Below are 24,972 nucleotides of genomic sequence, written 5' to 3'. Positions count from 1 at the left end.
GCAACACACATTTATTATTACCTAAGGTCTGTGGATAGAAGTTCTGACATGGCTTAACTGGGTTCTCTGCTTCAAGCCTCATGTGGCTGCAATCCAGGTGTTGGCTGAGTCTGAATTCTCATCAGAGGCTTGATTGTGGAAATTTCCACTTCCAAGCTCCCTCAGGTTTGTTGAAAAATTCAGTTCTTTGCACCAGTAGAAGCTTCTTGGTAGAGGCTGATTCAACTTCTAGAGGCTGTCTGCAGTTCCTGTCACCCAGGGTGGAGTGCAGTGGAGCAATCATAGCTCACTGCAGCCTTGACCTCCCAGAATCAATCTGTTCTCCCACCTCAGCATCCTGAGTAGCTGGGACCACAAGTGTGTGCCATCACACCTGCCTAAAAAACAAACAAACGAACAAAAAAACCCCAAAGAACTTTGTAGAGACAAGCTGGTCTGGAACTCCTGCGCTCAAGCAATTCTCCTGCCTTAGCCTAAAAGTTCTGGGATTATAGGTATAAGCCACCATACCTGGCATATGGCAAGTCTTGAGCAGGACAAATACAGATGATTTATGTCTGTCTTCCATGGTATTCTAGGTTATTGTTGAGATGGTCCTCTATTGTCTTGTTCCATCTATTGATTGAATAAAATGTTGTTCCTTCTGTTATTTTGCAACAGTAGCTTTTATGTGTCTCTCTTTATCTTAAAATTCTAACCAAAGAGCTGCTCTTTTCTTGGTGTACTTTACCTTTGGTTGATCCTTCTTAACCTCTTCTTGCCCTCTGGGGCCTAAGATGAGGGCTGTTATCAGATGTGAGTCTATGGGAAAGCAAGCAAGAGGCTCTTCAGCCTCCGTTCAGCCTTAAATGTCTAGGTAGAAATCAGTCATGGCCCTTCCAATGTGGTACAGACCAGATCACAGAGACAGGGGTCTCAGCCAAGGTCTTGTGGCCTAAGCCTTATAGAAATAATGAGTGTTTACTTACTTGGAGAACTCCCTTGGAATATCTTTTTTTTGTGAACCTGAGGCAACTTTTGGTGATTTCTTGACGTCTTGGGAATCTTGGTCTAGAGCCATTTCAACCTGATTTCTTTTCATGTCAGTGGCATTTTGTGACCAGATAGTAAATAAGTTCTATGATGTTCACTCAGAGAAATACAATGACTTATGATGTGAAGCTTCTGTGGTTCAGCCCTTACTTCATCTTCATTCCCTCTTATCTGCATCTGTCTCCTGCTTGGGAACAAAAGTCTGGCTTCATTCTATGACCCCCACGTTGAGTTTCTTAGTAGCACTTACTTTTCAATTAGGAGTGTCCTCACTTCTATCCATCAGACATAACTAGCCGACTAAACAGTCTAAAAATAAAAATCATGTCCTACTCCTGCTGAAAACATTTTAATTACTCCCAATCACTTGATTTTTTCTACTGGGTTATCTTTAACTTCAGAGTTGGTCTGGGTGTGCAACACAAGAAAGCCTGGCATATACATGGATTCAAGTGTATGCCATGTGCATGTATTCCTTCACGTACTATTTCATGTATTCTTTTTCACATCTGTTTTTTCCTCTAAAATTTATTACCTTTTAAAAATGAAAATTTTGCATTTGACTAAATTTGTCAAATTTAGTCAAATTTGTTTAAAACCATTTTTAAAATGTTTCCCGAAGTTTTGAGTGAAGTTAGTACTTCAGAAAAACTGTTTTGTATTTTTCCTGTGACCTCAGTGCACTGCTGTGCATTTCCATTTCTGCGTCCACACACATTTGTTTTGAGGAAATATAGGAACGACAAGATAAAGTTCAAGCTCCTGGACGTTGCATAAAAGACCGTCATGACCTGGTCCTGTTGACTTCCCTAGATTTCCCGCTATTTCCTAAGTTGAGATTTTTGGTTTGGATGCTTTGTGTTTTCCTAAAATCAAAATAGGTTTTTGCCTTTTATGATTATACAGTAAATAAATGCTATTTGTGTGAAACTTTAAACAATACAAAAAAAACCTAAGGAAGAAAGTCAGATTCATCTAAAAATCCTTGTGGCCAGAATTAACTACCTTAGTTATTATTTTCTCTATCTCTCTCTCTCTCAATGTATATTTGGTGTGGGTATAGGGGTGTGTGTAGTGTGTGTGTATGTATATATCTGTTTCTATTCCTGTATGTGGATGTGCACAACGCATCCTGCTTTGTACACTACAGTACTAGCATTTTTCTAATGTAATTCAATATTGTTGAAAACATTTTAAAATAGCTTGTATATATACACACACACATACACATACATGCATGTATATACATATACACATACAGACAAAAATGTATCCTATATATATTCACACATGTATACACACTCACACATACATAGAGTTTTACATCCATAGTTTATAAATGTTGCTTTTTTTTGGTCACCTTTTTGCTAAGTCTTACACTTTTTTTTTTTTTTTTTTTGAGACAGAGTTTTGCTGTCATTGCCCAGGCTTAGTGCAGTAGCATGATCTCACCTCACTGCAACCTCCACCTCCCGGGTTCAAGCGGTTCTCCTGCCTTAGCCTCCTGAGTAGCTGGTACTACAGGTGTGCGCCACCATGCCTGGCTAATTTTTGTAGTTTTTTTATAGAGACGAGGTTTCACCATGTTGGCCAAGCTGGTCTGGAACTCCTGACCTCAAGTGATCTGCCTGCCTCAGATTCCCTAAGTGCTGGGATTACAGATGTGAGCCACTGCACCCGGCCAAGTCTTACACATCTTTTTTTTTACCACTAAACTGTTTACCCAAACCTGATAACCCAAGTCAACAGCTATTATGGCTCACACAATCTTATGTAAACAAAGATACAGATATATAGAATTTTCTTGATTAATATTCAGAAAAAAATGGAGTCCCTTTATAAGTCCTTAGTATCTGCTTTACTCATTTAAAAAGTATTACATTATATAAAAGTATTCAGGTCAAATGTTATAGATGTGATTCATTCTTTTTAACTGTGTTATTTTTCTGCAATGACTATGTATCACAAAGTACCCAGTCTTCCACTGATGAAAATTTGGGCTATTTCCAGTTTGTCTTCCATTTTTCTTTCTTCCTCTTGGATTTTCACTCAATGTGTTTACTAATTTAGGAAGAATCAATAGTTTTTATGGTATTACTTCTCCCATTCAAGAATATAGCATATGGTATAGTACAGTAGAGTACTTAGTTTAATTTAGCCAGATCCTGTTTTCTGCCCTTTAATAAAATTCTATCATTTTCTGCCTTTGAGTCACATTTTCCTTGTTCATATAATTCTTAAAAATGTATAGTTTTCATTCTAAGGGAACATAAAAACTTCTTTCCATTTCTATTCCTGTCTAGTTAATTCTACTATTGGGAAAAGTAACTGTTAAAAAAATTCTCATCTTTCCAGTCAGTTCACCACATTTCCTTTATACCTTTGTACTTTAATCCCCAGTCATGTTGAACACTTCTTATTCCTCACACCAAGCCTCAACGGGTTTGCTCTTTCTGGAAGGTGCTTCCCCTGTATTACTGACTTATTCATACCACACATGGAGACTGGCGCAGCCCTGTTCTGCCTGGGAAGCATTCCCCTGATACCCCTAGTTGGCAGGAGTCTTCATTTGTTCTTTTCTAGTCACCTGTGCAAGTTTGTATTGTTCATGTTTATCATCCTTCATCCTAGTTGGCTGTCTCTGTGTGTGGTCTCATTCAGTGGACTCTGAACTCTTATGAAGTCATGTCATGGGTCAGATCTTAATAAATTAATATTGTCGGAAGCTAATGTCATGTCTAGAATACAGAAAATTTATCAAAAAAAAATAGTATGTTGGCTGGGCGCAGTGGATCAAGCCCGTAATCCCAGCACTTTGGGAGGCCGAGGCAGGAGGATCACATGAGGTCAGAAATTCAAGACCAGCCTAGCCAAAATGGTGAAACCTCATCTCTACTAAAAATACAAAAATTAGCCAGGTGTGGTGGTGGCCACCTGTAATCCCAGCTACTCAGGAGGCTGAAGCGGGAGGATCACTTGAACCTGGGAGGCAGAGATTGCAGTGAGCTGAGATCATACCACTGCACTCCAGCCTGGGCAACAGTGAGACTCCATCTCGAAATAATAATAATAATAATAATAATAATAATAATAATAATAATTGTATGGAATTGAACTGCTCTGATTGGAAATAGCTGTTTTTTTAAAAAATTATTATTTTTTAAGTTCCTGGGTACATGTACAGGATGTGCAGGTTTATTACATAGGTAAACGTGTGCCATGGTGATTTGCTGTACCTATCAACCCATCACCTAGGTATTAAGTACAGCATGCATTAGCTCTTTTACCTAAGTACAGCATGCATTAGCTCTTTTACCTAATGTTCTCCCACACCCCCACCCCATCCTCCCCCAACAGACCCCAGTGAGTGTTGTTCCCCTCCCTGTGTCCACGTGTTCTCATTGTTCAGCTCCCACTCATAAGTGAGAACATGAGGTGTTTGGTTTTCTGTTCCTGCCTTAGCTGTTAATGTCAGGCCAGAGAGGCTTAAATTTTTAAGGATCTCTGGACTTTTCTTCTACATTACTCTTGATGTTTATAAATGTTACAACTTCTTTAATTTCATTAAATGTATACCTTATTGAGTTGATTTAACTGAGTTAACTTTGTTATATGAAAATCATGATTGGGAGTGAGGGGGTTAAACCAGCTACAGAGATCTTGATTGTTGGTGGTGAAGCAATGCAAGAATTCATTCATTCAGTAAACTAATGTTTATTAAGCGTGTACTGTCTTAGTCTGTTCAGACTGCTGTAACAAAATATCATAAACTGGGTGACTTATAAACAACAAAAAATTTATTTCTTACAGTTCTGGAAGTGGGAAGTCTAAGATTAAGGCCCTGGCAAATTTAGTGTCTGGTGAGGACAGGTAGCCATCTTTTTGCTGAATCCTAACATGGCAGAAGGGTTGAATAAACTTCCTTGGGTTTCTTTTATACGGACACTAATCCTAGTGATGAGGTTTCTGCCCTCATGGTATAACTACTGCCCAAAGACCCCTCCTTCTAATATTATCACTTTGTGGGTTAGGATTTCAACATGAGTTTTGAGAGGATACAGACATTTGGATCATAGCACATACCATAGGACAGACACTGTGCCAAGAATTGTGGATATAGTGATTCTCAAAATGAACAAGATCCCCTCAGAGAGCTTGCAAAATCCAACTATAAAATTATGCTTTTTAAACAAATTATGCAGTTTGAAAAATCTACTCTGAATCTTACTTGTGGCATTGAATACTTTCGGCCACTCTTTCCTTATTATATTAAATATTTACTCTTGTTTGGGGGATCCAGTCTCACCTACTTTTTCTACCAGAACTGGTATCAGCTCATGCTCTGCCTTAAGCAAATTAAGAAAATATCATACCTTTTGGGTAAATTAAGCCAAGAAAGTTCTCTTTCTTCTCTTTCTCTCTTTCTTTCTTTCTCTCTTTCTCTTTCTTTCTTTCTCTTTCTTTCTTTCCCTTTCTTTCTTTCTCTTTTCTTTCTTTCTTTCTTTCTTTCTTTCTTTCTTTCTTTCTTTCTTTCTTTCTTTCTTTCTTTTTCTTTCTGACAGGGTCTTGCTCTGTTGCCTAGGCTGGAGTGCAGTGGTGCAATCTCAGCTCACTGCAGCCTTGACCTCCAGGGCTCAAGCAATCCTCCTGCCTCAGCCTCCTGAGTAGCTGGGACTATAGGCATGTGCCACAACATCAAGCTAATTTTTGCATTTTTTTGTGGAGACGGGATCTCCCTATGTTGCTAAGGCTCGTCTTGGATTCCTGGGCTTATGCGATTCTCCTGCCTCAACCTCCCAAAGTCCTGGGATTACAGGCATGAGCCACTGCCCCGGCCATTATCACTATTTTCATTGGCTTATCAGGCATGTGATAACTATAATAAATCAATCACCAGAATTTTTAAATAAAGAAAGGAAGGAATTGTTTCAACTCTTCCTGCTACCCCTCTATCCCTCAAAAGGGCAGGCTGAATGTTGTCCTCCAAAGATATCCATGTCCTAATCCCCGGAACCTGTAAATATATTACCTTATATGACAAAAGGGACTTTACATGTTTAATAAGTTAAGAATTTTGAGACGGGCAGATTTTCCTGAATTTTGCAGATGGGCCCTAGTGTAATCACAAGGGTCCTTATAAGAGACAGGCAGAAGAGTCAGAATAAGAGAAAAATACTTCAAGATGTTACACTGCTGGCTTTAAGGTGGAGGAAAGGCCAAGAGCCAAAAAATGCAGTGGTCACTACAAGCTGAAAAGAAAAAGAAATGGATTTTCCCCTAAAGCCTCTGGAGGGGGCACAAGCTTGCCAATACCTTGATTTTGGCTCAGTGAAACCCATTTTGGACTTCTGACCTTTAGAACTGTAAATAAATAAATAATTGTGTGTTGTTTCAAGCCACCACAGTTGTGGTAATTTACTACAACAGCAATAAAATAGAATTAAATACAGAGATCTGAGGAGTTGAGTAGGATAAGCCTACTCCAGCAGGTTATTTCGGGAGTATGGTGAGACTCACTAGGATGGCAGAACTCAATTAAGGAAGTCTGAAGCTGATAAGCCAGAGAGGGAAGGCTCTCACTTCATTTTATAAGGGTTGCGTCACACTAGGAAGATCCAATAGCAACCACAGTCTCAAAATTAATGATTACAAATAGGACACAATTCCAAGAGTCGGGAGCCAAGCAGAAAATGGATTAGGGAAGACATGGATGATACGAAACAGGAAGGAGGGGTACAAGGCAGCTTCCTGGGAAGTTGCCAGGGCAGTCACAGTTCACATACATTAGGCTGTGGGCACCAAATGCATATGGAAAATCTAGCTGACTTAACTGAACTCCTGAAGAGGAATGAACACTTCATTTATTGAGGAGCTACTACCAATTAGAATATGTATTTCATTTGTTCAATAACCCCATGAGTACAGTAACACAATCCTTGCTTTACTAAAGCAGAAGCCAATTCAAAGAGGTTCAGTGACTTGTCCAAGCTCAGGGAAAACACTAGGAAGTGAATATGGGTCTGACTCCATCGCTGATTTCAGGAGCCCTGCCCTTTCCTCCACACCATGCCCCGTTGCTTTCAGAAAAAAAGGCTTGTTGACTGAATGGTTGTATGCACAGTTCAAAGCAGAAACACACGATGACATCTTTTGAGATACTCTAACAGTGAGAACTTGAAAATGAAGTTAAAAATTAAGCGGCAAAACCAAGCCGAGGCTTTCTGAGAAAGTGGGGCCAAACCTGTTGCTGTCTGACTGCCACGTGGCTCACTATTTATCCCTGTAAAAATCTGCGAAAGTATTTGAAAGGGAAGAAGGGACAGAAAACTCCCTCCTTTTCCAAGTTAGCCTTATAGTCTAGGGCTTAAAATACTGGTTTAATGGTGAAGGTAAGTGCTTTTCTTCTTTTTGGGTAGAAGGATAATTACTAACTTACCAAAGGTCCATTAAGGGGAGGGAACAGTTTTAGGAGAAGTCAGAGAAAAGACATTAACAGCAACATAAGGATCTCCATCTGGTAATATTGCCTAATTCCAAAATGAAGAGACTCTCTGAAAAAGATAACTGATTCAATGAAGACCCTAGGGCAAGGCTTGAGAAGCCACTGGTACCAATGGACACTGTGGACAATGGTCATTTCTCCAAGGACGCTGTGAGTATTAACTGTGATGCTGTGATTAGTCAGACTGGGATTGGCTGTGGAATGAAATACTGATCAGAACTGACAAGATTTGTGTTTGGGACTGTGGCTAACGAGTCTTTTCAGACTTCTATATGAATTTGAAGTCGTCTCTCAGGAAAAGGAGAACATGGCCGGGCATGGTGGCTCACGCCTGTAATCCCAGCACTTTGGGAAGCTGAGGCGGGCAGATCACTTGAGGTCAGGAGTTTGAGACCAGCCTGGCCAACATGGTGAAACCCTGTCTCCACTAAAAATACAAAAATTAGCAGGGCGTAGCGGCGCGTGCACCTATGCGCGTGCATACTGCGCGTGCCAGCTATTCAGAAGGCTGAGGCAGGAGAATTGCTTGAACCCAGGAGGTAGAGGTTGCAGTAGTTGAGATCATACCACTGCACTCCAGCCTAGGTGACAGAGTAAGACTCTGTCTCAAAAAAATAATAATAATAAAAGAAAAGGAGAATATGACCAAAGTTATGAATAAGACTGAAGGCAAGAAAATTGTACGCTTTCAGAGATCACCTAGCTTGTTGCCCTCATTGTACAGCTAAGAAAAGGCACCCAGGGACATTGTGGTCAGCACCAATTTCTCAGAAAGATAGGCAGATGATGAGAGGGCCCTCAGTTTTTCTAACACTGAAGGAATTGCTTCTTTCTATGTTTTCTGGTGAACTCCTCCCCACTCATCTTGTGGATTCCAGGCCAGAAGAATCCACTTTAAAAAAGAAGCATTTAAAACAAATTTAACAACCAATCGAAGGCACTTTTATAGAAATACATTTCATTTGGTGTAGGCCTGTATTTATGGATCTGAGAGGGATATTATTGCTGTTGCTAGTATCTAGAATATTATACAACATATAACACTTTGCAATTTACGAGGCATGTCTCATACCTTTGTTTTCACTCCAAACTGCCCAGTGAAGTAACATTATCCCAATTCTTCCTATGAAACAGTGAAAGCCCTAAGAGTTTATGAAACTTTACCTGGTTTACTCAATTTGGGAATGGCAGAGCAGAATTCAGTCCTTGAATATCCTCCCACTGCAGGTTCATGCTCTTTGATCTAGGTGTAACATTTACTCTGAGTAAACTAGGACTCTGGGCTAACAGAGGTGATGCAAGACAGGCTGGATATTAGGAGAATCTAAGAGCAATCTAACGACCATTATAATAAAATCATGAGTTCTAGACTTAAGGGAAAAACCTGTTTTTTTGCTTATGCATATACCATAATATTTACATTATTTATTTTTTTCTCAAATTCAACCTATACTGTGTCAAGTAATTTTTTTAATATAACATTTTCCTTTAACTTAATTTCAATTCATTTTTCTGTGTCTACTTACAACTTTGGCACTAGAATTCACAATGTTTTTTTTTAGAGGTATATCTCCTTAAAGGGAAGGGTTCTGACACTGTTACATGTTCTCAATTGTTTGCAAATAGGTTAATAATTATTCCAGTGTCTCTAAGTACATATCAACCATGCCAGTGTTCAGCCTCCATAATTTTATTAGCTTCTGTGCTTATTTTGGAAAAACATTTCCCATTACCATGAAAGACCTCAGTTTAGGATGGTTTGGTATGTTAGCCTGATTTCTGCATTCGTCTCATGCAAAGGAAAATAGGAAATGAAGAACTGAAATTACCTATTGATACAAAATCAAAGTAGCATTTGAAACCATAAAACTTAAGTAGGGCTTTTCATCCTTTCTCGTAAGACAGCAACAGAGAATGGAAGAAAAACTAAAGTGATGGGTTTGTGATACAATTCCAGTAACATAAAGAGCAAGGAGAAGTAGTTTTGTTGTGTTTATGTTTAATATTCAAAGCTCAACTTAAAAGTATTTTTCATTATCAAATTTCCTTCTAGAATAAATGATTAAAACTTGATTTAAAATGTACAAATTCTCCTTTATAATACCTCAAAATGGAGCTACCCCATTGAGTTTTAAGCTTGTGATTAAAATATTACGAAATAAAGGGGAAGTTGTAATAGGTAGAACAAGCAGTAGTCTAGGCATTAGGGGATCTGGTGCTGGCTCTGTGCATCATGTGGTTTCAGGCAACTTTTCAAATTTTCTGTATGCAAATTTTCTTATCAATAAAATAAACAGTTGGGCCAGAGGATCTCTGAGTCTCTTTCAGCTTTCAGTGTTTATAAGATTGGAGAAGTTGGTGGGAAAGCTTTAAGTGGAGTGTAAGTAATTGCAGCTGCATGTACAGTTAAAGAGTTGCCTTCAGCCAAGCCACGGGATCTTGCATAAAAAGTGAAATCAAATAGAAAATGGTCCAAACTCTGGGTTTGACCACAGATGACTTCAGCTAGGATCTGAGTGTAGAGCAATGAGCTGAACTCCTGATATCCAAATGTTAGCAAGACTTGGAGGCCTTCTAAGGCAGAGCAACAACCAGTATCTGTCCTAGTGCTGACCTGATCTTACTAGCAATTGGGCCTCCATTTGGGTCCATTGTACAAAACAACAACAACAACAATAAAATCCCCAAACACCCAAAATCCAAAATTTAGATGGAGAGATATTATTCCCAGAATTCTAGAGATATTTGGAAAGCAGAAAACTATACTTGCCATGCTGATGAAGTCCAATTATTGCTCTTTTAAATACATTTAGCTACTTCTGAATATAAAATGAGTATCTACTAATTATTTACAAAATCACTTGGTAAATATAGAAAGTCACAAAGAATGAAGTGATCATCCTGTTTTGTAACCCAGAAATAGTCATTACTGGCACTTGTGTGAATCAGTTTCTATTCCTGTATGTGGATGTGCACAGCGTATCCTGCTTTGTACACTAGAGTACTAGCATTTTTCTAATGTAATTCAATATTGTCGAAAACATTTTAAAATAGCTTCCATCACAATAATCTATCAAATTGACTTGCCAGACTCTCATTATTAGGTTAATTTATCTCTAACATTATGGAGTCATGAGTAATACTACAAAGGATATTTTTGGACACAATTTTTCATCTATGCCTTTCTTTATAATCCTTCATCCTAAGGTCACAGATTATGAATATCTTTAAAGTATGGACAAGTCTTTTAAATTTTGTGTGCAAAAACAGTGCAAAGCCTTGAATGATAAAATAGAGGTTTGATACATGTGTTTTTTTGTTTGTTTGTTTTGAGACGGATTCCTGCTCTGTCCCCCAAGCTGTAGTGCAGTGGCACGATCTTGGCTCACTGCAACCTTTGCCTCTTGGGTTCAAGCAATTATCCTGCCTCAGCCTCCTTAGTAGCAGGGTCTACAGGCATGTGCCACCACACCTGGCTGTTTTTGTATTTTTAGTAGAGATGGGGTTTCACCATGTTGGCCAGGATGATCTCGAACACCTGACCTCAAGTGATCCACCCACCTCAGTCTCCCAAAGTGCTGGGATTACAGGTGTGAGCCACTGCACCCGGCCGATACATGTGTTTTTAAAGTCATAGAAATTTCAGATGTCTTGAAGGATTTTAAGCAATTTAAAAAATAAAGTCATAGAAGCTTCAATTTAGGAATGAATGGAAAATTGATGATATTCTTAGGATATGAATTTTTCCTAAAAGAAACAAATGTATGCATCCCCAAAGATAATTTGATTAGTGTACAAATATTAAATTAAACATGTCCATATTTAGAGCCATGAATTCTCTTTGCCTGTCACAATAGCTGGATTTATTCACAATTGTAGTAATTAGTCCCTGTTCATTATAATTTTCTAGGTGATATGAAGACTTTGTCAGTCCAAGCAAGTGTCCACATTGTGTGTAGCAAACATGAGAATAAACATTTTAAACTTTTAAATGTAATACATATTAGTGTTATGTAATGTCATCCTTCATGTTCGAAGGCACATGGAACATTGTTCTGGTGGTACAGAGGGGAGAGAAACACCATCAGAATGAAAGGAAAGACCGCTCTGGAACCTTCCTCCTTAGCTCTTGAGCTTAGTTTAATTGTCCTGTCTTATGGTCTGCTACAAGCAATACCACTCTTCACCTTCGCATGCTTCTCTGTGGTTTGATAAAGTACATGCAATTTTTCATTTAATTCTTCCAGCTGCACTCAGAAAGGAGCCTTATCTTTATTGAACAGATGAGGAAATGAATGATTAGAGAATTTAAATGACTAGCTCTAGGTCACACAGCTGGAACTTACAGCCAGATTTCCTTTTAACAATCCTGTAACCAAAAGCATACCAGTAGTGCCCCATAAAATGTAAGTTATAGAGCTGTGTTGGGTCAAAACTTTTACTGATGCTAAGAGGAGGCAACATTAACAAGGGGAAATTATTTGTGTATTATGTTTTGGATTATGTTCTCTCCATAGATAAAAGACTGTCGTAGTAAAAGAGATTCAGGGCACAGGGAAACTCCACCACAAAGCGTGGTACCATTTCCCACAGAAGCTAAATGGACGGGAAGCCTGCCACCAGGAAAGGTAAAGCCACTGCTCTTGTTTGCAGGCTATGTTAATAAGCTGAAGCTTATTCCGACACATTTACACATCTCTGCATCACACTGACCCTTCGTAAAGATACTCCCAGTGTAACATTGGAGCCAGCTCCAGCCCCTGATCCTGTTGCTTTTTCCTTAGCCCCATGAAATCATCTGTGAGAAATTAAGCCAAATAAGCAATAAATCCTGGGATCTAGGGAGTGGAATAAGTTTTGGGAAAGTCTTTTTTTTTTTTTTGACTGAGTCTTGCTCTGTCTCCCAGGCTGGAGTGCAGTGGTGCGATCTCGGCTCACTGCAACCTCTGCCTCCCGGGTTCAAGTGATTCTCCTGCCTCAGCCTCCCGAGTAGCTTGGACTATAGGCACACACCACCATGCCCAGCTGAATTTTTGTATTTTTAGTAGAGATGGGGTTTCGCCGTGTTAGCCAGGATGGTCTCGATCTCCTGACCTCATGATCCACCGGCCTCGGCCTCCCAAAGTGCTGGGATTACAGGCATGGGCCACCATGCCTGGCCCAGGAAAGTCATTTTAAACCGACCTATGTATGAATCCCTACTATAATATTCTCACCAAGCGGCTGGCTCTTTCTCCTGAGCTTGGAAACCTCCAGTAAAATGGAAATAATTATTTCCCAGACCACCACTCTTATCTGTGAGCTTTTTTGGCCATTAAAAATTATTTCTTCCATTATATTTTTATCTGTGTCTTCACAGGTTTTCCCTTTCTTTCACTTTAGTGCTTTTCTTCAAATAAGCAGGAAAAATCCAATCTATCATGCACATGGGAACCCTTTCAATATTGGTCTGTGGTTGTTCCATTTTATGGGGATGCTTTTAAAGAAAAAATTTGTCCTTTCAATATATTGAATATCTTCCAGCACCACATCACCTGCAAGCTTTGTAAAAATAGTTCTACATATTAATTTTTTTTTTTTTTTTGAGATTGAGTCTCATTCTGTCACCCAGGCTGGAGTACAGTGACATGATCTTGGCTCATTGCAACCTCTGCCTCCTGGGTTCAAGTGATTCTCCTGACTCAGCCTCCCGAGTAGCTGGGATTACAGGCATGCATCACCATGCCTGGGTAATTTTTGTATTTTTAGTAGAGATGGGGTTTCACCATGTTGACCAGGCTTGTCTCAAACTCCTGACCTCAAGTGATCCACCTGCCTTAGCCTCCCAAAATGCTGGGACTACAGGCGTGAGCCACTGCACCCCACGTAGTTTTTTTTTTTTTAAGTTGAACATATGTGAAGGCAGGACCTAGTGACACACAGCAATAACATTTCCAAGTAGACATTACACTAGGGAATTAGTCGAAGTGCTCATTTAAAGTACCATCTCTCAAATGTATTAAAAGAGAATCCTTGGATGTGCAATACCTTAATTCAAAGGCAGCTCGTTATGTATAAACTCTCAAGCTTTGTGATAAACAAATGTGCATAACAGATGGGACTATTGACTTACAGCCCAGAGAATTTTACTGATGCTGAGAAGGTTATGTGACTGGCTCTGCCACTGTCATCCCCATTCACTTCATTTTGGAGCAATATGACATAAATGCCTTACATGTGGGTTTTCTCTATTTATCATGTGTTTCCTACCCCCTTGAAAGATGGCCATATTTGCTTTACTTGGTTATAAGATCCCATATTCACTGTCTTGAAGCCAACCAAATAATTTGACAAAGTGGGTTTGTAGTGCTGGCTATTTTGGTGAAAAAAAGACAATGAGACTTCATGTGTCATCCAAAGTTCTATCAGATTGAGCTGTGAGAGAAAGGAAAAGAAAGGGGTCTCAGTCAGGATGCTCATTGCATACATCTGTGTTGTTGTCTAGGTCCAGATTTCTGTTCATTACGCTATGGGCTGGCTCTTATCATGCACTTCTCAAACTTCACCATGATAACCCAGCGTGTGAGTCTGAGCATTGCGATCATCGCCATGGTGAACACCACTCAGCAGCAAGGTCTATCTAATGCCTCCACTGAGGGGCCTGTTGCAGATGCCTTCAATAACTCCAGCATATTCATCAAGGAATTTGATACAAAGGTAAGTATGAGGGAAAATAGGGCTCTTTCTTGAGAGGAAAAAACTTTGAAAGGAAGGCATAGATCTTGATTCTGTGGAGTATGGACGTATACATTTCCAATGACAAATTAAAACTGACTGGAACTATTTTTCTTTGAGACATTGCTTACTTCAATAATAAAAATAAGATTTCATTGAGGTTATTATGATTATAAGGTGGGATAACTGTAGAGTTAAATGTGAAAAATTTAAAAATGGAACAGTTTATGTGATGTCTTCAATGAAAAACTAGGTATTACCTGGGCACATTCTTATAGGTTACTCAATCCTATTCAGTTCTCTGCCTGTTTTATTGTTTCTGAGCAATTTTATATCCCTCTAAATTCCATATAACCAATAGAAATGCAAACGATTCTTGTCCATAGCTTTGCAAATAAATTTTGCCAAGAGAAAAATCAGTTAAAACTTTTCTCCACTCACCTCCCAGTTGAATTAGCCAATTTTGCTGTTTGTTTGTTTGTTTGTTTTTTGAGATAGAGTCTTTCTCTGTCATTCAGGCTGGAGTGCAGTGGCGTGATCTCAGCTCACTGCAGCCTCCGCCTCCCGGGTTCAAGAGATTTTCCTGTCTCAGCCTCCCAAGCAGCTGGGAGTAAGGGGGCATGCCACCGCGGCTGGCTAATTTTTGAATTTTTAGTAGAGACAGGGTTTCACTAGGCTGGTCTCGAACTCCTGACCTCAGGTGATCCACCCACCCCGGCCTCCCAAAGTGTTGGGATTACAGGTGTGAGCCACTGCGCCAGGCTCTGCTGTATATTTAAAGTCTATTTCAGCATTGCTTCCTGCTTGTGTTATGCGTGATTCTTTGAGTTTTCCTTTGAACCAGTTATAACATCTTACTTACTTCCTCCATTAATCAATGAGTTAAATAAAATCTTTGTTGTATGTTTATTTTACATTTATATGAAAACCATGAATTTACCCAATTAAAAAAATTATCCTTTAAATTATCTTGTACTGTACATTTCCCATGTCATCCCTATAATTCATGATTAATGATTTTATTACATTGGACCCAGCTTATTTACAATGAGTACATAAATTTATTGTCTCCAGTCTTTCCTCCATTATCCCGTCTACATATCCACACTGAGTAGATTCACTACTCAGGAATCTTGGACACCTTCAAGTTGCCAAACATGCAGTGTTCACTGGACATGCTGTGTTCCTCCAGAATTTGGGCCTACTTCTCAGCACACCCACATCTGCTATCAATAACCCATGGAAAGTTTTTGCCCTGAGCAAGCCAGAGTCCCTGTTAGTTTCTTCCAAATGCTACAAGTTCACTTTTGCTATTTTTTCCGATGAGATAAAATTTTCCTTTTTGACTTTCTACAAATCATAGTCATTTTTCAAGGCATAGTTCAAGTATTGCTTCCTTTCTGGGACCTTCCCAAATTATTATTTTCTCCTCTCAAAGTCTCTGTTTTATTTATGTTCATCCTCAAATCTTGATTCTCACATGAATCATATACCTTGTATTATTTATAGTTTTTTTGAGTGGGTAAAATATTTCATATTTTATATTCTTTGGCTCTCTACTTTATAGCATGATGCCAGATATTTAGGGGCCTTATTGCATTTATTTTTTATTTTATTTTAAAATCTATTTTATTTTTTATTTATTTTATTATTTTATTTATTTATTTTAAAATCTATTTATTTTTAGGTAAATATTCAGGTAATATAATTTATGTAATTATTTAGGAATTTTAGGTAGTTATTTTAAAATAATTCAAATTATTTATTGAGTTATATCAGAAGAATGTGATCTTATTCATTTGTAATATGTGTTTTAGGAACTCAGTTCAGCCAGGGCAGACCATAATTCCCAAACTTGACTTTTCTTTTTAATTAGGCACTGATTTTGGTTAAGAGTTCAGTAAAGTTTTGTGTGTGTTTTTAAAAAATTCTTTGATATAAGAGTCAAGATGTTACTCAACTTTTACTAGAAGCAAAATAGAGGAAGTGCTTTCACAGATGAAATATCTCTCAATGTTTTCTTCCATTTACTTCTTCCTATTATTCATCTATATAATCATTTTCTTTACCTCTTTTCTTCATTTCTTCTGTTTTTCTCTCCTTCTAAGACAAGCAAATTAGGGGTATAATTGGTTATTTGGGAAGGTAGGAAGAATATAGAGAGAAACAAAAATCAATATTTTATACTAGGGTCTCACTAACCTCAAGCAACTCTGACTGTAAAGTAGATTTTCATAATAGGACTTCTTGACAAAGAGTTTTCCTATTTTTCCGCCAGGCCTCTGTGTATCAATGGAGCCCAGAAACTCAGGGTATCATCTTTAGCTCCATCAACTATGGGATAATACTGACTCTGATCCCAAGTGGATATTTAGCAGGGATATTTGGAGCAAAAAAAATGCTTGGTGCTGGTTTGCTGATCTCTTCCCTTCTCACCCTCTTTACACCACTGGCTGCTGACTTCGGAGTGATTTTGGTCATCATGGTTCGGACAGTCCAGGGCATGGCCCAGGTATCCAGATACTTTCTCATTCTTGGTGGGATCCAGATTTCTGAATTCTACAAAATATCAAAGGTCTTAATGATTTTCATTTCAGGGAATGGCATGGACAGGTCAGTTTACTATTTGGGCAAAGTGGGCTCCTCCACTTGAACGAAGCAAGCTCACCACCATTGCAGGATCAGGTAAGTGTGCACAGATGGGTCATAGCTTTGTCATCTGTTCCATCCCACTGTGTCTTATCTTCTATGAATCAAATGGTTTGGGGAAGAGGGAGAAAAAGTACTGCTGAGAAATTCAACAATATAAGACACTTGCATCACAAATAGGAAAGATGCATCTGTGCAGTAAAGACATTGAGGCTTAGAAGTAGAGAAAACCATTGTGAGCTAGGTTTCAGCTCAGAAAAGCCTTAGTAGTCAGAAAAGCCTTAGTAGTCAGAAAAGCCTTGTCGGAAAAAGTTTAAACCTTTAAGAATTGCACACATGGAAAAAGATCAAGTAAGCTATATATACACCATCTTAGCAATGATTTTGAAGTGAGAATTAAGGCTACCACAGCTCCAGGTGGTAAGGAGAGAAATCAGGCTGGAAGAGTTTGAAGTTTCTGTATTATTCTAAGCTCTTTACTATTCTATTATGAGCTCATTAATTCTCACAACAACCCTCTCATATAAGTACCATTTTAAATTCTTATTTTACAGAGAAGGGAGTTAAGGAAGGTGGAGATTAAGAAAATTGCCCAAATACAAATAGCCAGCAGGTGGTAGGTCTGAGATTTAAGCCCATGCAGATTTTAGCCCCAGAGCAGACATTCTCAATCACTATGCTAGACTGCCTTTCCATGGTATGTGATCCTACTCAGGCCTCTACAGCTTTATCATTGCTGTTCTCCCCAGCCTGTCGTGCTGAGAGTATATACTCGAAGAGCAGAACTAAAATTCCATCCAGCTTCTCACTCCTAGGTCCACTACACAGCTGCATCCTGCAGACTTTTACCTCAAGCAACCCTCCTGCGTTCTTGCTTCCTTCCATCATAGTTGTAACCATCTCCTCTATTTGCAAATACTGTCTGCTGATCTCTCTCTTCTAGACTGGTTTCTTTCAACCTTCTTCCCACCAAAACCAGGTTAGCTTGCTAAAATAAAGATGGCGCATTTTTACTCACCTGCTTAAGAATTTTCAATGTGTTCCTTCATGCTTACAGAGTAAAGCCTGACCTCTTTATTGCATGAATACAAAAGTTCTTAGCCATCTGGCCCCAACCTTGTTCCACTCAACTCCCCTGTGCAAGCATGGCTCTAGTGGCACTGGACATTGGCTGCTCTCCACATAGATCTGCACTGCACTTCCCTCTGGCTCTGCTCCCGTTAGTTTATATGCCTGGAAAGTTCTTTGCCCCTGTTCCTTGTGCCAAAATTCCATCTATCCTATTGCATAGCTTATGTAAAAACTTCCTAAACCTTTTTTTTTTTTTTTTTTTTTTTTTTTGAGACGGTGTCTCGCTCTTTCGCCCAGGCCGGACTGTGGTAGCGCTATCTCAGCTCACTGCAAGCTCCGCCTCCCGGGTTCACGCCATTTTCCTGCCTCAGCCTCCCGAGTAGCTGGGACTACAGGCGCCTGCCACCATGACCGGCTAATTTTTTGTATTTTTAGTAGAGACGGGGTTTCAAGCCAGGATGGTCTCAATCTCCTGACCTCGTGATCCGCCCACCTCGGCCTCCCAAAGTGCTGGGATTACAGGCGTGAGCCACCGCGCCCGGCCAAAACTTCCTAAATCTTATAATTATTATCAATTTATCCTCAGATATACTTCCACGTACATTGTAGTTTTATTATATTTATATTTTACATCTTTTTTTTCAAATTGCAGTTTGGGACCCATTAGTGAGTCATAAAATCCATTGAGCGGGTTAAAATCATTATTTTAAAAAATGAGTAGAATAGAATAGAAATTGTTGGAGTGCATTGGACATGGTAAAGTTAAATATCGATTCATGAAACCATCGTTTGAGGCATATGTGTGTGGTTGTATGTACAAGTGTTTATGCATATTGGTGTGTGTGTTATGTTACCCTGTAAAATGCATTTCTTACTATAGGTCTCTGTGAATTATGTGTCTTGTTGTTTTTTAATGTAGACTTCCAAAGCCTACATGGCATTTCACTAGTGACAATCAATTTTATTCACATTTTTCTCTCCAATTGGACCAGAAGCTCTTTGAGGGCAGGGGCTGTATCTTACCGATTTTTGTAAGTCTTTCATTTCCTGCCCCTAGCCTCATATTAGATCATGCAAGAATGCAACTGTAATCACAAGAAAATGCTAATGGGCTGTGATAGCAGAGAGTTACTGTGACAAACTAAGGGATTTAGATTTGGTCACATTGGTGTTGAGGAGCCATTGAAGAATCAGAGAGTGTGTTACTATTATTTGTTAATTTTAATTATATCATATTACTTTACTGGGGAAAATCTGTGAGCTATTTTAGAAATAAATACTCTCATTGCCCAATAATTCTAAGTCTGCCACCTCACTGTTGGGACATTGTTTAGGGAGGCCATGAAGTCTCAGCCTTTGATATTTTCATAAGTGTTTTTCTCCCTTTTTCCTTTAGGGTCAGCATTTGGATCCTTCATCATCCTCTGTGTGGGGGGACTAATCTCACAGGCCTTGAGCTGGCCTTTTATCTTCTACATCTTTGGTGAGTCACTTTCTCTTAAATCCTAACGCCTCCATTTCCTGAGCATCCATTTTGGCACCTACACCACCCACATTCTTCCTATATGAAAGAAAATGTCCTTTATCAAATGGAAGATGATAAAAAATGTCAACGGTTGGTATCATTTTTAATCTAGTCACACAACCTGATTAACACCTTCCTGGTGGTTCTGGGAAGCCACACGCACAAGGTAGAGGAGTTGACTATTCACATGGCACCCACCGACTTGTGATGCAGTCTTGTCCTTCCATATCAAGCACCTTCTGCAGAATCTCTACCACCACATCTGAAGTGCCTGCTATATGCAGTTAAGATGTCAAAGATAGTGAAGTACATTTTCAATGTGTCTTCATATTTCATTATAATTATTATTTCTGCCCAAGATGCCTTTCACCTGTTCTCTACCAAGTTAATCTTGCAAAGTTCAATTCAAATGTCCCCTTCCCCATGGGCCCTTCCAGGGCTTACCCTATCAGATTCTGGCATTCTCTCCTTTATGATATTTCCTCTCTAGGTTATGTTGGTGTGTAATTATTTATTTCTCCTTTTCTTTCCACTAGACTGTGAAATGCTTGAGGCAAGGAATCCATTCTATGTTTTCATCACTTGGGTGTCATCATGGTGCCTGATTTTTAGCTTTAAAATAAAAGAATCAATGAGTCCAGTAATTAGAGGGGATTTAAAGAAAACTAGTCCTCAGAATCTTTTAACATAGAATGTTCTTCAAATAAGAAATTCCAATAATAAGACAATTTTCTATACTTGATTTTGTTTTTATAGCCAAATGGTGTCATTAAATATAGTCCTGGCCTGAATGGCTTTCTCATTAATGATGCTAATTATTTTGGTTTGTACATGTTAACCAGGTATTGTACAAAAATATTTCTTTTGGGAATCCATAATGGATGTATGGCTTGAATACAAATAATACTTTCTCTTGTAAGTGCATTGGAAATTTTTCCCTGCCACATGATTTCATGGAAGGTTGTTTCGTGTATGTATGACTGCAAACCTGACTATTCAGATCTTCCGCAACAAGACAACTTATGTGTGCATTAAGAAGTTGCTGCCTAAAATACATAACACTGTAATCATTGGAGACTTTAAAGTAATTAATCAGCTATGCAATGCCATGCTCCTGTTATCTCCAGAGGGCTCTGACATTGACAAATGGTGGCTTTCTATTTGAGACGTAATATCTAAAAAGCTTTAACAGGTTTGTAGAAGGATTGAAAGAAAGAATGGGAACATTTAGGTCCTTATGGTAGAATAAGCATTAATTGATTAGTGTGTAGAAGGGAGAGGCATGCCACTTCAGAGGAAACTTCCTTCCCCCAGTAAACAAATCTACCTAAAAACTAATTTTATCCCTTCTTCCCAGGTAGCACTGGCTGTGTCTGCTGTCTCCTATGGTTCACAGTGATTTATGATGACCCCATGCATCACCCGTGCATAAGTGTTAGGGAAAAGGAGCACATCCTGTCCTCACTGGCTCAACAGGTACAGTGCACACCTTGTACCTGTGCCCCATGCAGAGGTCTCTAGGGCAGGGTGTGGATCTCCTCTGAGAGGCACCATCTTGGCTACTCTAATACTCATGCTGATTAGATCTTTCTTTTCAGCCCAGTTCTCCTGGACGAGCTGTCCCCATAAAGGCGATGGTCACATGCCTACCACTTTGGGCCATTTTCCTGGGTTTTTTCAGCCATTTCTGGTTGTGCACCATCATCCTAACATACCTACCAACGTATATCAGTACTCTGCTCCATGTTAACATCAGAGATGTGAGTTTACTTCCTATACTTCTACGAAAATGATAATGGTAATAAGGAGAAACAGTTCTGTGTTACCTATTACATTCTGGCTTTACATATAACCATTAATTTAACCTTCACAATGACCTTGAGGGAGGCATTGTTATAATTCCCTTTTCACAGATGTGGAAACAGGACACTTAGAGGTGAGATAACTTGCCCCAGGTTGCACAATACTAAGTGATAGAGCTGCTGCAGCATCCGTATTCTTAACCACTATGCTATACTACCACACCAGCTGATTCCAAAGCTTCTTTTAGAAATAATATTGCTGGGCCAGGCATGGTGGCTCATGCCTGTAATCCCAGCACTTTGGGAGGCCGAGGCAGGCAGATCATGAGGTCAGGAATGCAAGACCAGCCTGACCAATATGGTTTACTAAATATCATCTACTAAAAATACAAAAATTAGCCAGGTGTGGTGGCAGGCACCTGTAATCCCAGCTATTCAGGAGGCTGAGACAGGAGAATCGCTTGAACCCGGGAGGTGGAGGTTGCATTGAGCCAAGATCATGCCACTGCACTCCAGCCTGGGCGACAGAGTAAGACTCCGTTTCAAAAACAAAAAACCCAAGAAATTAATATTGCTTTTATCTGGAGCCCAGAGTGATGCAGCTTCTGGCCCTCTTATCTGAGACAGTGTTCTTTTAGTGTGAAAAAGGATGCTAATTTTCCCCCAAACAACCCACAGTATCATGGGGGTAAGTTAATGGCTGGTCTGTGTAACTGACAAATTTTGGTGCTAACGTATCTCTATAACTACTCTGTATAAACTTCCTTCCTTCAGAGTGGAGTTCTGTCCTCCCTGCCTTTTATTGCTGCTGCAAGCTGTACAATTTTAGGAGGTCAGCTGGCAGATTTCCTTTTGTCCAGGAATCTTCTCAGATTGATCACTGTGCGAAAGCTCTTTTCATCTCTTGGTAAGGATAAGCGTGTGGGCCCATTTAACCAATCCCTTTTCTGCACATGGTCTCAGAGGGTTCCCTGACAGCATGTCCTCATTGCCCAGGGCTCCTCCTTCCATCAATATGTGCTGTGGCCCTGCCCTTTGTGGCCTCCAGTTACGTGATAACCATTATTTTGCTGATACTTATTCCTGGGACCAGTAACCTATGTGACTCAGGGTTTATCATCAACACCTTAGATATCGCCCCCAGGTAAGAGCTCTACCTGTTTTTTCCCCTCCTCCAGACCCCTCCAGAGGTGTTAGACCTCAGTGGTCGCCGTGAAACTCTTTAATGTTACTGACATTGCACTAATGGCAGAATGACAAATAACTACAAATATCTGTCTGTGGCCATTTTTAGAACAACAAATGTGGCATTTTTAGAACAACAATTTCCAATCTTGGCCAGTAATCATTTTGACAAAAACCTTCCCAAGCTTCCCTAACAGAGATTGAACTGTGTATGCTGGGAAAAGGCCCACACACAGGTGATTTGGAAAAGTTTCCATGGTGTTGTTCATATTAGCTACCATATATATATATATATATATATATACAGTCACAATAAGCCAGGTCCTGTGCCAAGACTTGCCATATATCAACACATCTAATCCTCACAGTTATATTAGGTAGGCCCTATTGTTATCCCCATTTTATAAGGGAGAAGGCTGAGGCACAAGGAGGTTAAATGGTGTGACTATGGTCACATAAAGGCAGAGCCAGGATTTGGACTGGGGGAGTTTGGCTTTGGAGTCTGTGTCCTGCCCGTTGCACAAACTGGCTTCTACACTGAGCAGCCGGGGTAAAGAAACGTGGTTCCCAGAGAGACTGCATTGCTCGCTGGTTATTGACTTGGTAGATTGGTAATTTCAGGTTTGGCAAATAGACATTGCCCTGAATGTCTTTAGGTGAATGAAAAACTGCATTAAGCAAAATGACTTTGCCATTAGAGCTGAATTGCATTAAAGTTGAGTTGCTGCAGAAGCTGTAGGTGGCTTTCTATATAAAATCATTTATAAAATCATCTTCCCACAGATATGCAAGTTTCCTCATGGGAATCTCAAGGGGATTTGGGCTCATCGCAGGAATCATCTCTTCCACTGCCACTGGATTCCTCATCAGTCAGGTTGGGCCAGTTTATTGAACATCTTCAAGTGGCAGGTATTGTTTTAGGTGTTGGAGATACACACGGTGCTCTCAAGATCTGGATGGCAACACAATTACTCTATTTACATGAGCCTCTAAATCAGACTCTGGTAGGTCAGATTTCCCAGAGGAAGAAAAATATAAGCTTATTTTCTCAAGATGAATAGATGTTAGATTGATTAAAATGAGCTGTTCCGGTGCAGAAGACAGCACGTATGACTTCCTAGAGGTACATGAGCATGAAACAGTTCTTAGTTATGACCAGAATGAATGACACATGTCAAGGAATAGCAAGAGATGAAGACAGAGGGGCAAAAGAAGATCATGAAGAATATGTTCAGACTAATCCAATTTTTAAAAAATCACAAAAGGGAAACAAAGTGTCCCTAGGCCAGTTTAAAGATAATTTAATGGCTGGAAACAGATCGGCTGTGAGACATTGCAAGGAGGCTTGCTCGGTGTTTGGAAATGCAGGCTCATGAGGAAGATGAAAAGACAGACCCAGGCAGGGATGGAAGGACTGACGAGAACCAACTTACAAAGAGAAGTTTTGTTTTTACTACATTTCTATGTGATCAAGTTCCCAGGTTAATATTTGACTAAACTGCTAGGAATCCACTGTGACTATGATGCTGGAAATGACTTAGTAGGGCTTTCTGAGGAGGGTCACACAGAAGACCAAAGAGAACTCGTGTTGAATTGAGATGGGTTGTAGTGATAGATGTCAACAGCCAATACAGAAACAAAAAAAACAAAACAAACAGCAACAACAACAACAACAACAACAAAACAGAGAAGACACAAACACAATGCCACAATGCCATTTTAGGCATAATTTTAAATGAGTAATATTATATGTTGAAATCCAAATTTTCAGAAAAACATTAGTGTATTTTATTTTTGTTGAAAGAAATAACCATCTCAACTCAGAACCCCATGTGCATTTTGGCCATTTTGTTTCCAATAGTTTCATAAACTTTCTTAAGTAACTACTGTACATTGTTCCTTATATTCCTTGTGATCAACATTGCAATACACAACTGGGAGGGCTACTAGAACTGGTGTAGAAGGAACTTGTGAGATTGATCATTTTCTGTGTTTTTTACATCTAGGATTTTGAGTCTGGTTGGAGGAATGTCTTTTTCCTGTCTGCTGCAGTCAACATGTTTGGCCTGGTCTTTTACCTCACGTTTGGACAAGCAGAACTTCAAGACTGGGCCAAAGAGAGGACCCTTACCCGCCTCTGAGGACATAAAGTTACAAACTTAAATGTGGTACTGAGCATGAACTTTTTAAACATTTTTAACTTCTCTCCATATTCTTGACCATAGACTCAGCAGTTCTTAACTCTGGCTGTGTGTTAGTCTTCCCTGGGGAGCCTTTATAAGACACTGATACTTGGGACCCACTCCAGAGATTCTGAATGAATTGGTCTGGGGTGGAACCCAGATACTACTAATTTTTAGATACTCCTTAGAGGTTTCTAGCATGCGCCCGGGGTTGACAACAGCTGGACAAACTTGAAAAGTCAATTCATGTGGCCTTTGAATTTTCCTCATTGGAAAGTACTAAATAAATAAAAATTCATGTGAAAATGA

General features: G+C 39.4%; 1 protein-coding gene and 1 long non-coding RNA gene across 9 annotated transcripts; one reads left to right on the top strand and one right to left on the bottom strand.

Annotated features, from left to right (window-relative positions):
• Positions 1-8,772, bottom strand: LOC104006751 (uncharacterized). 2 transcript variants are annotated; one of them, XR_001718325.2, is made up of 3 exons: positions 8,699-8,772; positions 511-615; positions 1-377 (listed from the first exon to the last, which is right to left on the bottom strand). It is a non-coding gene; the product is annotated as an uncharacterized LOC104006751 (long non-coding RNA). The 2 variants fall into 2 exon arrangements; XR_008548436.1 differs by lacking the exon at positions 8,699-8,772 and adding an exon at positions 8,607-8,691.
• SLC17A2 (solute carrier family 17 member 2) lies at positions 7,269-24,972 on the top strand. Of its 7 annotated transcripts, none has more exons than XM_009450629.4 (12): positions 7,269-7,421; positions 12,052-12,162; positions 14,019-14,230; positions 16,527-16,760; positions 16,846-16,933; positions 19,365-19,451; positions 20,851-20,969; positions 21,092-21,253; positions 22,070-22,202; positions 22,292-22,439; positions 23,264-23,354; positions 24,487-24,972. In XM_009450629.4, the coding sequence occupies exons 2-12, from the start codon at positions 12,135-12,137 to the stop codon at positions 24,619-24,621; spliced, it is 1,437 nt and encodes a 478-aa protein (XP_009448904.1). In that variant the 5' UTR covers positions 7,269-7,421; positions 12,052-12,134; the 3' UTR covers positions 24,622-24,972. The 7 variants fall into 7 exon arrangements, with proteins under 7 accessions (XP_009448904.1, XP_009448902.1, XP_016810508.1 ...); XM_009450627.4 differs by having other exon boundaries at positions 7,269-7,684; XM_016955019.4 differs by having other exon boundaries at positions 7,269-7,684; positions 23,264-23,389; positions 24,487-24,592.

This window comes from Pan troglodytes, chromosome 5 (assembly GCF_028858775.2).
Source record: "Pan troglodytes isolate AG18354 chromosome 5, NHGRI_mPanTro3-v2.0_pri, whole genome shotgun sequence".
Taxonomy (NCBI): Eukaryota; Metazoa; Chordata; class Mammalia; order Primates; family Hominidae; genus Pan; species Pan troglodytes.
This window is presented reverse-complemented; position numbering and strand designations above follow the sequence as displayed.

What these genes read in the sequence shown, in the direction of transcription:
- SLC17A2 (XM_009450629.4), top strand. Translation starts at nt 12,135, where the DNA reads ATGGACGGGAAGCCTGCCACCAGGAAAG. An exon ending in TTTTATCTTCTACATCTTTG is followed by an intron (nt 19,452 to 20,850) that starts GTGAGTCACTTT and finishes CCTTCTTCCCAG; the next exon opens with GTAGCACTGGCTGTGTCTGC. An exon ending in TGTCCTCACTGGCTCAACAG is followed by an intron (nt 20,970 to 21,091) that starts GTACAGTGCACA and finishes CTTTCTTTTCAG; the next exon opens with CCCAGTTCTCCTGGACGAGC.